This window comes from Oncorhynchus masou, chromosome 25 (assembly GCF_036934945.1).
Source record: "Oncorhynchus masou masou isolate Uvic2021 chromosome 25, UVic_Omas_1.1, whole genome shotgun sequence".
NCBI lineage: Eukaryota > Metazoa > Chordata > Actinopteri > Salmoniformes > Salmonidae > Oncorhynchus > Oncorhynchus masou.
The window spans coordinates 28972488-28989592 of NC_088236.1; the positions used below are offsets into that span (position 1 = coordinate 28972488).

The 17105-nt window shown below is 41.6% G+C and overlaps 1 protein-coding gene and 1 pseudogene across 2 annotated transcripts in view; one reads left to right on the plus strand and one right to left on the minus strand.

Moving 5' to 3' along the window:
• hip1rb (huntingtin interacting protein 1 related b) overlaps positions 1–4343 on the minus strand; it is a 37579-nt gene extending 33236 nt beyond the window's left edge. For both annotated transcript variants that reach the window (XM_064937250.1, XM_064937249.1), the window contains exon 1: positions 3989–4343. In XM_064937250.1, coding sequence (XP_064793322.1) covers positions 3989–4081 — 93 coding nt within the window. In that variant the 5' untranslated portion in view covers positions 4082–4343. The remainder of the gene's footprint in view (positions 1–3988) is intronic.
• Positions 4344–13723: 9380 nt separating this feature from the next.
• On the plus strand, positions 13724–15769 carry LOC135513614 (hydroxycarboxylic acid receptor 1-like; annotated as a pseudogene).
• The last annotated feature ends 1336 nt before the right edge of the window (positions 15770–17105 follow it).

A 17105-nucleotide genomic window follows, 5' to 3' on the forward strand; every position in this document is an offset into this window, starting at 1 on the left:
TTTAGCAATTGCACTTACTTCCGATACTTAAGTATATTTAAAAACAAATACTTTTAGACTTTTGCTCAAGTAGTATTTTACTGGGTGACTTTCACTTGAGTAATTTTCTATTAAAAAGGTATCTTTACTTTTACTCAAGTATGACTTTTTCCACCACTGCCATTAAAACTTTCCAACAGCAATGCTTTAAGAAGGTCAGGAAGGTGTACATTGATCTGGTTGGCCACAGGAGAAACTGGGCTTAACTATGATCCAAGTGAGCTACAGACAGTCTGACGCTATTTAGCTGTTCGACAGATACAACATTGAACCTGGACCCAAAACATAAGTCTTAATCCCCCAATTGAGGGAGAGGTAGTTGTAGGGAAAGAGCGGGAGTGATGAGCCAAGCCTAATCCCTGAACACGCCACACACACTGTTCATCCCTCCCATCCCTGTGTTCCCTCCTTTCTTACCTTGTCATCTTCTCCCTTCTTGCCTTTCAACAGCGTGTCTATATGCTTAGACATCACTGCCAGGAAGACTATAGCTTCCTGAGACACTGCAGCAACACGTCTAATGTACTCCACACTGGGCAGTCAGTCAGGTGCCCTGCAGTGACTAGTTATTGCAGTTCTTTATCAGCTTAATTCAACAGACTGTTGCTGCCGCTCTGGTTGTCAAGGTCAGACATATACCCAAGCACCGCACAGCTGCCACTATTAATGCTGTTAAACTTGTGTAAACACACTGCTAATGAGGCTGAACGCATTGTCTGGTTTTGTTAGCATTAACTAGTCTAGCACTAATTCACTGGGAGTGGTGACAAGCAGAGTAAGACAGTAAGATGCTGATGATACCAAGAGGCCAACTCGGTCACCAACAAATTGCAATTGAATTTCTCCTTTATCCAACACTACATTGTATGGAGGCAAACATTGAAACTGGATAGAGGAGTTTGGGGTGTTTAGATAACGACTTATGTCAAACCACTGATTTTGAAAACAGACTTCACTGTTATCACTTGGAAAGATTTATCAACATTAAAAAAAGTGACATTTCAACAAGTTTCAATTATCATTCTCACAACATCAAATACTAGCTTTTTTCATAGAACACCCTTTTAATGGCTATTCTGAAAACCCGCTGGAAATGTCCCCATTGTGTTAAATTTCTCCTTGTCTCCTGCTTTGCCTCCCAGGCAGCACAACAATAGCTGGCTCAGTCACTTACAATGTTGATACAGACAGAAACCTGAGCCGCAACTGGACTAGCCCTTCCTGCCTTTGATGAAACGACTTTGTCCTCGCCCCTGCTGCTTCTTCTCCTTAGCCTGATATCCTACACGGATATCTAGGTGACAAAATTGAAGATTAACAGTGGACACAAGGACTTGTCATTGCTTCAAACCCTCCTACAATAGTTGGATATTAAGGGGAGTGCTCTGTGCTGTAGAGACACTTCCTCTCTCAGACATCAAGTCTGAGATTGAGAGGTGGTTTGGGTTAGGTCTTGCACACACCCACTCAAGGGAGGCAGAAGTCGAATACTGCTCTGTCATCCTCAGACAGTACTACAGTCATTCCAGTCGCCTCTTTATCATCTCCAAAGTAGTCACATCAACCCTGCGTGTCAGCACTATGACCATGCTAGCTGATGTGTGTGCACTCTCTATGCTGTGCCTCCCAAAGTGGATGTCAGCTGTAAATAATAACAACCCTCACCATGGTTCCCCTGGTTTCCTAATGTTCCTGTAGATGCTTGGTTTCCATGGACACCCCAGGGAACTGTACACTGGCAACAAGGAGTCACACGCCACACCACTTGGTAGGGTGGGTCAATTGTTCCAAATGGACATTTACTTGCAAGTATACACAGGTGACAAAATAAATAATGACCATAAGCAAAATGTTTGAATGCTTTGCTGTTCTCAGAAGCCTAGAGAGAGGCTGTGTTTACACTCAGCCACTCCCTTCCCCCAGCCCTCTCTCATGGGCACTGAGGCATCCGAAATGATGGAGAGCAAACTCTCACACACACACCCACACACAGTGAGTGTGTGAACAACAGGTGCTTTGTGGGACATCTGAACTTGGTAGGGAGGTCAACAGATAAAACTAGAGGGGGAGGGGGAAAAAAACAGAGAGAGGAATGGGGTGCAACATTACACCTACAGTAGACCCCAGAATCAGCAGAATTCTACAGGTCAATGGCAAGAACTAGATCCATCATGTAATGCAGTATTGAATGAATAGAACGTATAGCAGTGCCTTCTTATATCTTTCCAGTTACCTTTGATGACTGGGATAGAGCTACACTATTGTGCTGTACATTAGGCTAGACTTGTTAACTGTCAAAGTAGCATACAGAACCAAATTTGGGAGGGGGGGGTCAGTAAGCCAGCTTTATATGGATGGTAAAGTACTGCAGCACAGCGACTCTGCAGCACCCTCTATGGAAAAACAATATGGTGGAGCTGCCCGTCCTTGGAATTGAGTTGAGTACCTGGACATTGTAGCATGTTACATAACGGTCTCTACATTTCCACTGTCATATCAGGAGTTGACTGTCACAAGCTGACAGTTAACTGAGACATGTCAAGTAGACCATAGATTGGGAAGGAAAAACAGGGCTCCCTCAGGACAGCAGTACAAAGGGCCTGACCAATGGCTGGACATAATGCCAGTCACTGTTTGGGTGTAACATCTGTCAGGATCACATGTCTATGGCAGCGCTGACCAGCGCATGCGCCAAGGGCATGTGACTGCGCCTCTGATATGATCTGATATGCTTATCTTTGCCGGATTTAAACATCCAGTTTACAATGCAGTCAAAGGGACCACACAATCTCTCTCTCCCACTCCTTCCTCCATCCAGCCAGCCAAAGGAATTGGTTTCCTCTTTCTCAGTGATTCAGTTTAGTATCATCACTGCCTAACTTTGTCTGGCTGACCTTGTGTGAATATAATAGGCTCTGTATTTTTGCATCAATCGAAGGCACAAGGAGATGGCAGAGAATTCTCTTGCCAGGGTCACACTGTGTTGACAGTTTGCTTTCTGCTGGTTGTCCAGTCATTTCCGATGGAGGAGACCAGCAGGTTACAATGTTATTTCAACTTCGGATCATTTGCCATTTGTTGATCCAGCCACAGGAAGTATATTTCAAAGCTACTTCAATACACTAAGAGCAAGGAAGTCAGGACAAGGTAGCCAAACAAGACCTTCTAGTTGAACATAGGCTTTATATTAAGAGCCAGGACTTCACTGAGAGGCAGACACTCATCTAAAGGATTCAATGTATTGCCAATTAGCTCCCCGGTAGTAAGTAAATGACACTTAAGCCAGAAAAATAAAATCAAGGTAAAAATACAAATTATTTTCTAAAATGTTTCAACAAAAAAGGTCTACCAATGATGAAGTCATAAACATGACCTATAGCTCCCAGACTGTGAAGGAGTGTCCTTTTCCAAGAAATTCTTTGGAAATAGATGATTATTAATTGTTGGATGATGGTAATGCTACAGTTTAAAAGTTCTGGACAATAAGACATCTCTATCCAAAAATCCATACATGGCTGATCAATGTAAAGTTATTAGGCCTAAATCTCAAGGGAGGTCATTCATTCTTCGGGTTTCAATCAAATATTTAGCACAACCACAGGGACTAACAGCTGATTCAATGGCATACAGGACTTTCCATTAGCCTCTAAATTAAAATCGTCAACATGTTTACTGTGAGTAATGTTTCGACCATCCGTGGTCCCATAGGCCTATCAAATTAGGAACTCAGGTGATGGGCCAGGTGCCGAATTTGCATCAAAACGTTTTCAATAAGAGCAGCATTACAGTTCACAAGCTAAATTTCTTATTTTCGTGTTCGCAAATAACAAATACGTTAAATAAATTAAAGGCCTCACATGCTATTAGAAACACTTTATCATAAAGCCGCAAAACAATCAGTTATGAACCGCAAATTCTACCACCACCACCACCGGGTATTCATATTTACCTGCTGTTTATCAAAATGTTCCCTCTCAGCACCTAAACTCGTTTCGGTCCTTTTGGTTTTCACCCTTGAAGGCACCTGTCGTATGGAATTCATCCTCACGTCTTGGCACCCGGCGAAATTCTTACTGGATCTTCGACGATATCGAATGCTTGTAACAAGTACCCGCTATTGAGGGAAATGATCGATTATAAAGCAGTCAAAGTAAGACACTCCTTGTCGTTTTTGGTAGAAGCAACGCGCGAACAACCGGTTCGGCGTCCACGAGTGGCATTTGTAGACTGCGAGATCACAGGCAGAGGAGGAAAACGCTAAATGAATGCTATGTTTGCTGTACGTGGAGCGTCGTCTACCGAAGGATATAACAGCAGTTCACACATAGCAACGCGGGGGGAGCCCATGCGTCAGGGAAGCTGTTGACGTCACTCATGCGGTATTGAAAGGACAGGATTATTTTCTACCCCACTTGAAACGTTATCAGGCAATAGAGTTTTTGTTATGGTATAGCAGGCTACCTACCGTTCAGAACCAGCAATTTCCCATATAGAAAATATTTTTAAATAGTTTAATGCATTATTTGTTGCATGCTTGTTAAGATCATATTTTATGATAAAAGAAAACAATCTGGATGATGTGAAATTGATGTATTTTCTCCACCACTACAGTGCAATCCATTATACATCTGATTTTGTGCTTTTGCCTGTATTATGATTGTGGTTACTAAGGAAGGGACTACAGGCTAGATAATGGCGCATATGGCCTGATAAAATGCTTTTTGGCCTTACAAGGTGCAATGGGCTAATTGAGGTGCTTGGAACAGAGCAATGTATGCTTGCCATGTAGCCAACAACTCTCTTCAGGCACAGCCACATCAATGCAAAAGCCAATTCTACCCATCTAACACAGCTACATACATTTACTTAATTTGCTTATCATAACCTACCCTTATGGGACTGTCCTGTGAGTACACAGCAGCATATGTGGGTAGGCCACCACTCATTCCATTGTTTTGGAAACTGCCTGTCTGCTCTTTTCATTGTGGGATGGCATTTAACAGAACCCTCATCACTGCAAGCGGGGAATGACCTGCAACTACTATACCCAAGAAGCTAAGTTAGATCAAGTCAGCATAAAAGTTAAAGTGAAAAGTGTCAACATGCAGATTTTGTACTACTTTTGTCAAACTTCAGTACCACAACACTCAAACTAAGAGAGCTATTTTCTGTGTGCAAATAAAAGGGGAAGCACTTGTAAAATCATTGCCTGCTTTTAGGTCGACAGGACTAAAACAGAGTATGGATGTATCAGAAAATGAATCTTAGTTTAAACCCAGAGAGAAGCCGAAGTAAAGGATTACAATAGGACAGTGCATTCAATGACACTTGAGAAAATTAATATATAATATGGATAACAGTAGGACTAAATGCAGCTCTACAGTTCACCAGGTAATTTAAAGAAAAAATACGATATAATACAAAACAACACCCATCAAATGTAGATGAAAAAAACTAAGTACTTTTTTCCTTCACTTCACACTGAACAGCCTTTAAATATTGTTTATATAACATCTTATTCAAGTCTGTCACTAAGCAATCACAGGTCCTCCCTGGTATGAGCACTGTCTGCAATTATGTTTATTTATTTTACCAGTGGATAAGGACCTTGATGAGGAGATTGAGATGTTTCAGGGTGAAGGTGACAGATACTACAATAATTTATTTCTGTTGTTTTCCATTCCATTACATTTACATTTAAGTCATTTAGCAGACGCTCTTATCCAGAGCGACTTACAAATTGGTGAATGACAGTCGTGAAGAGGGAACGAAAAAAACCTATTCCCCCTCAGGAGACTGAAAAGATTTGGCATGGGTCCTCAGATCCTCAAAGGGACCTACAGCTGCACAATCGAGAGCATCCTGACTGGTTGCATCATTGCCTGGTATGGCATCTGCTTGGCCTCTGACCGCAAGGCACTACAGAGGGTAGTGCAAACGGCCCAGTACATCACTGGGGCCAAGCTTCCTGCCATCCAGGATCTCTATACCAGGCGGTGTCAGAGGAAGGCCCTAAAAATTGTCAAAGACTCCAGCCACCCTAGTCATAGACTGTTCTACCTGATACCGCATGGCAAGCGGTACCGGAGCGCCAAGTCTAGGTCCAAGAGGCTTCTAAACAGCTTCTACCCTAAGCCATAAGACCCCCTCTCCACACCACTGCCACTCTCTGTTGTCATCTATGCATAGTCACTTTAATTAACTCTACCTACATATACTGTATATACTACCTCAACTAACCGGTGACCCCGCATGTTGACTCTGTACCGGCACTGTACATATTGTTATTTTTTACTGCTGCTCTTTAATTACTTCTTAATTTAATCTCTTATTCTTATCCATATTTTTTTTAAACTGCACTGTTGGTTAGGGGCTCGTAAGTAAGCATTTCACAGTATTCAGCGCATGTGACTAATACGATTTGATTTGATCTCAACTTGCTCAATTTCCACATTATTTATTACAAGATTTATTTGAGTTTTAGGGTTTAGTGAATGTTTTGTCCCAAATACAATGCTTTTAGTTTTAGAAATATTTAGGGCTAACTTATTCCTTGCACCCACTCTGAAAATAACTGCAGCTCTTTGTTAGCTGTTGCAGTCATTTCAGTTGCTGTAGTAGCTGACACGTATTGTGTTGAGTCTCCGCATACATAGACATTCTAGCTTGATGCAAAGCCAGTGGTATGTCATTAGTAAAAATGGAAAAAAGCAAGGGGCCTAAACAGCTACCCTGGGGAATTCCTGATTCTACCTGGATTATGTTTGAGAGGCTTCTGTTAAAGAACACCCTCTGTGTTCTATTATACAACTCTTTAGCCACATTATAGCAGAGGGTGTAAAGCCATAACACATATGTTTTTCCATGATCAATAATGCCAAAAGCTGCACTGAAGTCTAACTAGACAGCCAACACAATTTCTCTCAGCCAATCGTCAGTCATTTGTGTAAGTGCTGTGCTTGTTGAGTGTCTTTCCCAATAAGCATGCTGAAAGTCTGTTGTCAATTTGTTTACTATGAGATAGCATTGTATCTGGGCAAACACAATTTGTTCCAGAAGTTTACTAAGGGTTGGTAACAGGCTGATTGGTCGGCAATTTGAGCCAGTAAAGGGGGCTTTACAATTCTTGGGAAGCCGAATGACTTTAGTTTCCTTCCAGGCCTGAGGGTATACACTTTCTAGTAGGCTTAAATTGAAGATGTGGCAAATAGGAGTGGCAATATCGTCTGCTATTATCCTTAGTCATTTTCAATCCAGATTGTTGGGCTCCGGTGGCTTGTCACTGTTGATAGACAACAATAATTTTTTCCACTTCTTCCACACAGAATTCAAAAGTACAATTGTTGTCTTCCAAAATTTTGTCAGATTTACTTGGATGTGTAGTGTCAGCGTTTGTTGCTGGCATGTCATCCCTAAGTTTCCTTATCCTCTCTGGGGTATGTGGGATGCTAGCGTCCCATCTGGCCAACATCCAGTGAGATTGCAGAGCGCCAGATTCAAATACAAAAATACTCATTGTAAAAATTCAGAAAACAAAACATATTCTGCATAGGTTTAAAGATGAACTTCTTGTGATCCAACCACGGTGTCATTAGAGCCTGTCTGCTAATTAAACATATTCATGGTCGCAGGACAGGACTTTCATGTTCATTGCACCGGGTGGAGTGGGAACTATAACACTTCAGAGTAGAGTATGCAGGTGTGGGAAACAGGAAAGATCACATGACTTCAGGAGAACAAAAAAGCCAGCAGAGGTCTGCTTGCACCACAGGAAAAACTGGCTCCCACACATTCCTCCTCTGGCCTGGTAAGCTATGGCTACAAATAATTATTTTTTGAGAATAGGGCTGCTCAAGACTTCAAAAAAGGAGAGCAGATGGTCCTTCCCACTTCCTTGATTTTGCTCCACCCACCCTCCTGTGAACAAGCATGTCTACAAATCCTTATGTATAACCCTCCAGTAGATTATGCAGCCTTAGATGATGTAAGAACTATTTTATACATTTCCTTAACTTAAGAGTCCAGAGTGTCTCATTGCAGTTCACATGAATGAGTGGAGATATGCATTTGTTTCTTCAAGTTATGAATACTAGAATACAATTATGAAATGCTTTAATTTTTAATAATGTACAAAAAAAGAAAAGTACACATGGACAGTAAAACAAGTGACAAGACAAACAGTGGTTGGAGTTTCTTGATGAAATTGATATGTTGGAACAAACTCTGGTCCAATTTGTCACAGTACTACATACGGAAAGGTATTTTTTCCATGATGCATGGGAAGGGATTGGTTTATGAGTCATTTAACTAGCAGAGAATGTGATTTAGAGACCAGTCCCTGTGTACTATGAATAAATAATTTGTGGATAGGATGGATAGACTATTTTTGCCAAGAACCTCCATATGCACACAATGCAGAACAGAGTTGTAAGTAAAAGGAAGTGCCAGGTAAGGTAAATAGCTTCTTGAAATTGCCTTGAAATGCACAAAGATAGTAACCTTCAGTGATATCTGAGAGGGATTCATACTTTCAGACCATTGACACAAAGAGAGAGGACAACCTCCTATAGAATAGAGTGTGTGGTTGTGAAATAAAGGAAGCTGAGGATGGTATTTGAGAGTGGTAAACACACCAAAACCAAACAGGCATCAGACTGAAAAACAGTTGTGAGCTGATAGGGGCAAATTATGAGTTTGCAATGTTTGAGCAGGATATCAGAATGGATAAGGTTTTGGAGGCTGAGGAGCGACTAGGAACAAGGTAGGGGTGGTATACAGTAGATAGCCCTGTTTGGTAAAAAGACCAAGTCCATATTATGACAAGAACAGCTCAAATAAGCAAAGAGAAATAACAGTCCACCATTCTTAAGAAATTAAGGTATGTCAATATGGAACATTTCAAGAACTTTTTAAGTTTCTTCAAGAGTTGTCGCAAAAACCATCAAGCTCTAAAACTGGCTCTCATGAGGACCGCCACAGGAAAGGAAGACCCAGAGTTACCTCATTAGGAGTTACCAGCCTCAGAAATTGCAGCCCAAATAAATGCTTCAGAGTTCAAGTAACAGACATCTCAACATCAACTGTTCAAAGGCAACTGCGTGAATCAGGCTTTCATTTTTACTATATTCTACATTCGTGAAAGGAGTTCCCATATATGCTTTACATTTATTGGCTGCTTTTCCTTCACCCCGCAGTCCAACTCATCCAAAACCATCTCAATTGGGTTTGAGGTCAGGTGATTGCGGAGGCCAGGTTATTTGATGCAGCACGCAATAGCCCTTACACAGCCTGGAGGTATGTTTTGGGTCATTGTCCTGTTGAAAAACAAATGATAGTGGGACTAAGCACAAACCAGGTGCGTTTGGCGTATGGCTGCAGAATGCTGTGGTAGCCATGCTGGTTAAGTGTTCCTTGAATTTGAAAATAATTAACCGACAGTGTCATCAGCAAAGCACCCCCATACAGTCACACCTACAGTGCCTTGCGAAAGTATTCGGCCCCCTTGAACTTTGCGACCTTTTGCCACATTTCAGGCTTCAAACATAAAGATATAAAACTGTATTTTTTTGTGAAGAATCAACAACAAGTGGGACACAATCATGAAGTGGAACGACATTTATTGGATATTTCAAACTTTTATAACAAATCAAAAACTGAAAAATTGGGCGTGCAAAATTATTCAGCCCCTTTACTTTCAGTGCAGCAAACTCTCTCCAGAAGTTCAGTGAGGATCTCTGAATGATCCAATGTTGACTTAAATGACTAATGATGATAAATACAATCCACCTGTGTGTAATCAAGTCTCCGTATAAATGCACCTGCACTGTGATAGTCTCAGAGGTCCGTTAAAAGCGCAGAGAGCATCATGAAGAACAAGGAACACACCAGACAGGTCCGAGATACTGTTGTGAAGAAGTTTAAAGCCGGATTTGGATACAAAAAGATTTCCCAAGCTTTAAACATCCCAAGGAGCACTGTGCAAGCGATAATATTGAAATGGAAGGAGTATCAGACCACTGCAAATCTACCAAGACCTGGCCTTCTCTCTAAACTTTCAGCTCATACAAGGAGAAGACTGATCGGAGATGCAGCCAAGAGGCCCATGATCACTCTGGATGAACTGCAGAGATCTACAGCTGAGGTGTGAGACTCTGTCCATAGGACAACAATCAGTCGTATATTGCACAAATCTGGCCTTTATGGAAGAGTGGCAAGAAGAAAGCCATTTCTTAAAGATATCCATAAAAAGTGTCGCTTAAAGTTTGCCACAAGCCACCTGGGAGACACACCAAACATGTGGAAGAAGGTGCTCTGGTCAGATGAAACCAAAATTGAACTTTTTGGCAACAATGCAAAACGTTATGTTTGGCGTAAAAGCAACACAGCTCATCACCCTGACCACACCATCCCCACTGCCAAACATGGTGGCGGCAGCATCATGGTTTGGGCCAGCTTTTCTTCAGCAGGGACAGGGAAGATGGTTAAAATTGATGGGAAGATGGATGGAGCCAAATATAGGACCATTCTGGAAGAAAACCTGATGGAGTCTGCAAAAGACCTGAGACTGGGACGGAGATTTGTCTTCCAACAAGACAATGATCCAAAACATAAAGCAAAATCTACAATGGAATGGTTCAAAAATAAACATATCCAGGTGTTAGAATGGCCAAGTCAAAGTCCAGACCTGAATCCAATCGAGAATCTGTGGAAATTGAAAACTGCTGTTCACAAATGCTCTCCATCCAACCTCACTGAGCTCGAGCTGTTTTGCAAGGAGGAATGGGAAAAAATTTCAGTCTCTCGATGTGCAAAACTGATAGAGACATACCCCAAGCGACTTACAGCTGTAATCACAGCAAAAGGTGGCGCTACAAAGTATTAACTTAAGGGGGCTGAATAATTTTGCACGCCCAATTTTTCAGTTTTTGATTTGATAAAAAAGTTTGAAATATCCAATAAATGTCGTTCCACTTCATGATTGCCACTTGTTGTTGATTTCTTCACAAAAAAATACAATTTTATATCTTTATGTTTGAAGCCTGAAATGTGGCAAAAGGTCGCAAAGTTCAAGGGGGCCGAATACTTTCGCAAGGCACTGTACTCCTCCATGCTTCATGGTGGGAACCACACATGCGGAGAACACCCACTCATCTATTCTGCATCTCACAAAGACAGGGTCTGTTGGAACCAAAAATCTCAAATTTGGACTCAGACCAAAAGGACAGATTTCCACCGGTCTAATGTCCATTGCTCGTGATTCTTATTGGTGTCCTTTAGTAGTGGTTTCTTTGCAGCAGTTCAACCATGAAGGCCTGATTCACGCAGTCTCCTCTGTACAGTTGATGATCCAACATATATAATTAGAATTGAGTCTAATGTTTAGTCTAACTACTTTAAAAGTCAATTAATCAAAAACAGATTGTGATTTATCATCAATTGACGTTTTTGCTAGGTCTTAGTCGTGAAATTTTACATCTAACAGATGTTTTGTGCAGTATTTTTGCAAGGGAAAAAAAATTGCTCGTAGAATGACAAAAAAATTTAACTGAAGAACCCCTACTGTTGACCAATCACCGACGAAGGGGCGTAGACGTTGGCTACTGAACTTCGACTAGACTCAAGAAGAAAATTTGTGTGCTTGAACAGCCGAACACAAAAACGTCATAATATATGCAAACAGTTTTGACTGGGAAGCACACACTAAGCTTAAGCATGATGGGATATTAATTACTTAACTCCGAAACCACCAGTAGCGGTGCATGGGTAAAATCACTGGGGAAGCCATATGTAAAAATAAAGCCATATCACAACTTGCGTTGCGATAATTGCGTTGCTTGCTCGATAACCGGTTAGTTCATATGCCTTGACACCGTGATATATAGGCTTAAGGCAGAGACAATGAGCCGACAGTGGCAGAATAAATTCTAAAATGCTTACTCACTAACCCACTTACTTATTTTTATTTTAACTAGGCACAAATTCTTATTTTCAATGATAACCTACTGTTCCTGGGCTAACTGCCTTGTTCAGGGGCAGAACGACAGATTTTTACCTTGTCAGCTCAGGGATTCGATCTAGCAACCTCTCGGTTACTAGTCCAATGCTCTAACCACTGGGCTACCATGGGCAATGATGTGCCAGGCCAGCTAGTTAACATTACCATAATACATTTTTGGGGGACCGATTGGTGCAGCAGTCTAAGGCTCTGGATTGCAGTGCTAGAGGCGTCACTACAGACCTGGGTTCGATCCCGGGCTGTATCACACCCAGCCGTGATTGAGAGTCCCATAGGGCGGCACACAATTGTCCAGGTTAGGGGATGGTTTGGCCATCATTGTAAATAAGAATTTGTTCTTAACTGACTTGCCTAGTTAAAGCTTCTTTGGGATCGGTGTCACGTCCACAGAACGGTTGAGCTAACGTAGGCTAATGCAATTAGCATGAGGTTGCAAGTAACAAGAACATTTCCCAGGACATCAACATACCTGATATTGGCAGAAAGATTAACCAAAATGTAAGCAAACTGCACTGTCCAATTTACAGTAGCTATTACAGTGAAAGAATACCATGCTATTGTTTGAGGAGAGAGAGAACAGTTTTGAACATGAAGTTATTAATAAACAAATTAGGCACATTTGGGCAGTATTGATACAAAAGTTTGAACGGAAATGTAATGGTTCATTGGATCAGTCTAAAACGTTGCACATACACTGATGCCACCTAGTGGAAAAGTTTAAATTGCACCTGGGCTAGAATAATGCATTATGGCCTCTCTTGCATTATGGCCTCTCTTGCAAAGATGGTAAAAAAAAAAAAAAAGAATGGTTGTTTGCTGGAAGGGCAGGGCTATGTTTTGAATTATCTTTTACCAGATCTATTGTGTTATATTCGCATACATTACTTTAACATTTCCGCAAACTTAAGTGTTTCCTTTCAAATTGTACCAAGAATATGCAAATCCTTGCTTCAGGGCCTGAGTTACAGGCAGTTAGATTTGGGTGTGTCATTTTGGCCGAAAATGTACAAATTAAAAAAGGGGAGGATCCTTAAGAGGTTAAATATATATATCTAGCTACATGTTGAACTTCATCTTCTCAGGCCAGGGGCACAATGTATGAATTTGTGGATGGATCAGTAAATCGCCATTATAATTATTGGCCAGTACGGAGAATTAAGTAAAACGACAAGTCCAAAACCCTATCTCCATCCATGGCTAATTTAGAAAAGGGACATTTTTAGTTATCTACCAGAGGACAACACAAAACAATTAACTTTTTTTCCCCCCAGAGTGCAACTGTTTTGTTCACTCCGATGCTTTTGCCGGTGAGATCCATTCAGCCTTTTGCGACTAGAAGGAAATTTATGAAACAGAGACAAAAGCTAAATTATTTGGTATGTTTATTTGTCCATTTTTGGGGGAAGCCCAACTTTCCTTGGCATCCATGAATACACGTCACTGGGAACCACACCTGTGTGGAAGCACCTTCTTTCAATATACCTTGTCGCTCGATTACTAAAAAGTCTTCACATTGGCAGTTATGTGTAGGCCTGTCTCTGAAATATGAGCAACTCCTATAAACCTACACTAAAATTCCTAATTCAGTGGCCTTTTGGTTAGTGTCAGCCCTAAGTTTGGAAGGTTGGGAGTTCGATCACCGGCCAAGTCATACCAAAGACTGTAAAAATGGGACCCGATGAGTCTCTGCTTGGCACTCCGCCAAAGGAGATAAATGGGGGTAAGGACCTGTGTCCTATCCAGGTGGTGTACTTGAACATCAAGCTTCCTCACGCCACAGAAACAGAAGATAAGCTCCTACTTCTATGAGCCGTTCTGGTACATGCAAGACTACTTAGGAATTGTAATTTAAAGTAAATTGTCAGCTTTGCTAAATTCACAAAAATATGACTAAAGAAAGATTCTGGGGTGTGGGAAAAATGGTGGCCATCTTCAGCATTGCAGTGATTAACTGTGAAAGTGCAGTTTACGCACTAGAAAGCAGTATTGTTAAACAAAACATGAGAAATTATCCACATCTATGAACACTAGATCTTAAATGTTTTTTTTGCCTGGCTTTTGCCAAACTTTATGAATTTTTGGGTAATTTAAAAATATATATATTTTAGATAGAATTTGCTTTGAAATATTCCAATAAATTTGGGGAGCCAACCTAGACACAACAAACAGAATATCAAATCAAAACAATAAACAATGCCACAAGTCTTTATGAGTTGTTCTCATAAACAGGACTTGCCTTAAAGACAATTTACTTAAGACCTGTAGTTTACACAAACTAGGTGAGGGGGTAGAAAGATTTTAAACAAGAGACACACACGACAACCAAACGCATGCGTAGACATGAAGTTGCTAGTTTGGCAAGTTTGAAGTCACACCCATGTAATCCAACTAACTCTATACAGACACAAAAATGTGTTGATGTCACAACACAGCAGATTTTCTCTGTACACAGAGGGAAACTGAGCATGTATCCACCCCTGTCTTGTCCTGCTAGTCTATCAACTGTCACAGATTACTTTCCTTTCAGAGACAAACTACTGGACACAAGAATCACTACATATAATTTTGATAGGAATTTCTTTAGGCTCTTCGGTTAACGATTTAGGAGCTGACGTCTCATGGGTGTTGGTTGTCTTGACCTTCTCTTCAGATGCTACAAAAAGGATGATTGTTTTTTGCATTACAATGACCACATAGACAAAGTGTAAAATATAAATTTGTCTGTGTAATCTAATAGTGCGACAGAAGCAGAGGACTAACTATCAATAATGGGAGGCTGTGTAGTTGAGGGCGACCTCACCAGGGTGCTGACCCACTGCTGTTGCTGGAATTTGTTCTGGGTGTCCTTGGTAACGGCCTGGCTCTCTGGATATTCTGCTTCCACCTGAAGCCCTGGAAGAGCATCACTGTCTTCCTGCTGAACATAGCCCTGCCCTTCCAGCTACTAAATCTCAGGGATGGACTGGAAACTTGGAGAAACCCTGTCGTATGTCCCTCTTCATGTTGGATATAAATCGTGGAGAAAGTGTTGTTTTCTTCCTGTAACACTGGACAGGTACATGCGTGTGGACCATCCCCACCACCCATTCAACTCCATGAGCCTCTCAGGCAGTGAGTGGTGCAGTTAGCCTGTGGGTCCTCAGGATCTACCTGAGCTCACACTTCCTGATCAACTCTCACCAACAAGAACAAACTGCACAATGCTGTGTTCTTTCTGGGGTTCCTGGTATCTCTTGGGATCATGGTCTTCTGCATCAAGCAGATCTCAGTCTAGCTGCGGGCGAGCCGTCTGGACAAGGCGGCTAGGATGCACCAAGTGCATCTGTGCCTAGGAATCAGTAGATTCTGCGTCCTCCCAAGCAACATCACACGGCTACTGATCTGGATGAAGAACACAGGAACTGCTTCCACCGATAGCAAAAAGGACTTGAAACTGCATTCTATATCACCATCAGTCTGACCTACTTAAATAGCATGCTGGATCCTGTAGTCTACTACTTCTTAAGACCATTTTTCAAGAGGATCTATGAAAAAGTCTTAAGGTTCAGTCTGAGACCGAACAGAGTAGGCATGAGCAACGCAGTGGTCAATAAATCTCAAGGCTCTCAATGCCTCAGTGAGGTGCGAAAGTGTTTGGTGATCAGACATCTATTCACAGAGACACTTCACAAGCCAAAGGAAATAACTGCTAGAGGAACAAAGCTCCTGCCATGACCAAACAGACATTTTAAAAAGCCCCCCCCCCCCCCCCCAAAAAAAAATGTACAGTTGAAGTCAGAAGTTTACATACACTTAGGTTGGAGTCATTAAAACTCGTTTTTCAACCACTCCACAAATTTCTTGTTAACAAACTATAGTTTTGGCAAGTCGGTTAGGACATCTACTTTGTGCATGACACAAGTCATTTTTTCAACAATTGTTTACAGACAGACTATTTCACTGTATCACAATTCCAGTGGGTCAGAAGTTTATATGCACTAAGTTGACTGTGCCTTTAAACAGCTTGGAAAATTGCAGATAATGATGCCATAGCTTCAGAAGCTTCTGGACTTCTGGCTAATTGACATCATTTGAGTCAATTGGAGGTGTACCTGTGGATGTATTTCAAGGCCTACCTTCAAACTCAGTGCCTCTTTGCTTGACATCATGGGAACATCAAAAGAAATTAGCCAAGACCTCAGAAAAAAAATTGTAGCCATCCACAAGTCTGGTTCATCCTTGGGAGCAATTTCCAAATGCCTGAAGGTACCACTTTCATCTGTACAAACAATAGTACGCAAGTTAAACACCATGGGACCACCCAGCCATCATAACGCTCAGGAAGGAGACGCGTTCCGTCTCCTAGAGATGAACGTACTTCAGTTCGAAAAGTGCAAATCAATCCCAGAACAGCAGCAAAGGACCTTGTGAAGATGCTGGAGGAAACGGGTACAAAGGTATCTTTCTTCACAGTAAAACGAGTCCTATAATCGACATAACCTGAAAGGCCGCTCAGCAAGGAAGAAGCCACTGCTCCAAAACCACCATAAAAAAGCCAGACTACGATTTGCAACTGCACATGGGGACAAAGATCGTACTTTTTGGAGAAATGTCCTCTGGTCTGATGAAACAAAAATAGAACTGTTTGGCCATAATGACCATCGTTATGTTTGGAGGATAAAGGGGGAGGCTTGCAAGCCGAAGAATACCATCCCAACCGTGACGCACGGGGGTGGCAGCATCATGTTGTGGAGGTGCTTTGCTGCAGGAGGGACTGGTGCACTTCACAAAATAGATCGCACCATGAGGAAGGAGAATTGTGGATATATTGAAGCAACATCTCAAGACATCAGTCAGGAAGTTAAAGCTTGGTCATAAATGGGTCTTCCAAATAGACAATGATCCCAAGCATACTTCCAAAGTTGTGGCAAACTGGCTTAAGGACAAAAGTCCAGGTATTGGAGTGGCCATCACAAAACACTGACCTCTATCCTATAGAATATGTGTGGGCAGAACTGAAAAAGCGTGTGCGAGCAAGGAGGCCTAAAAACCTGACTCAGTAACACCAACT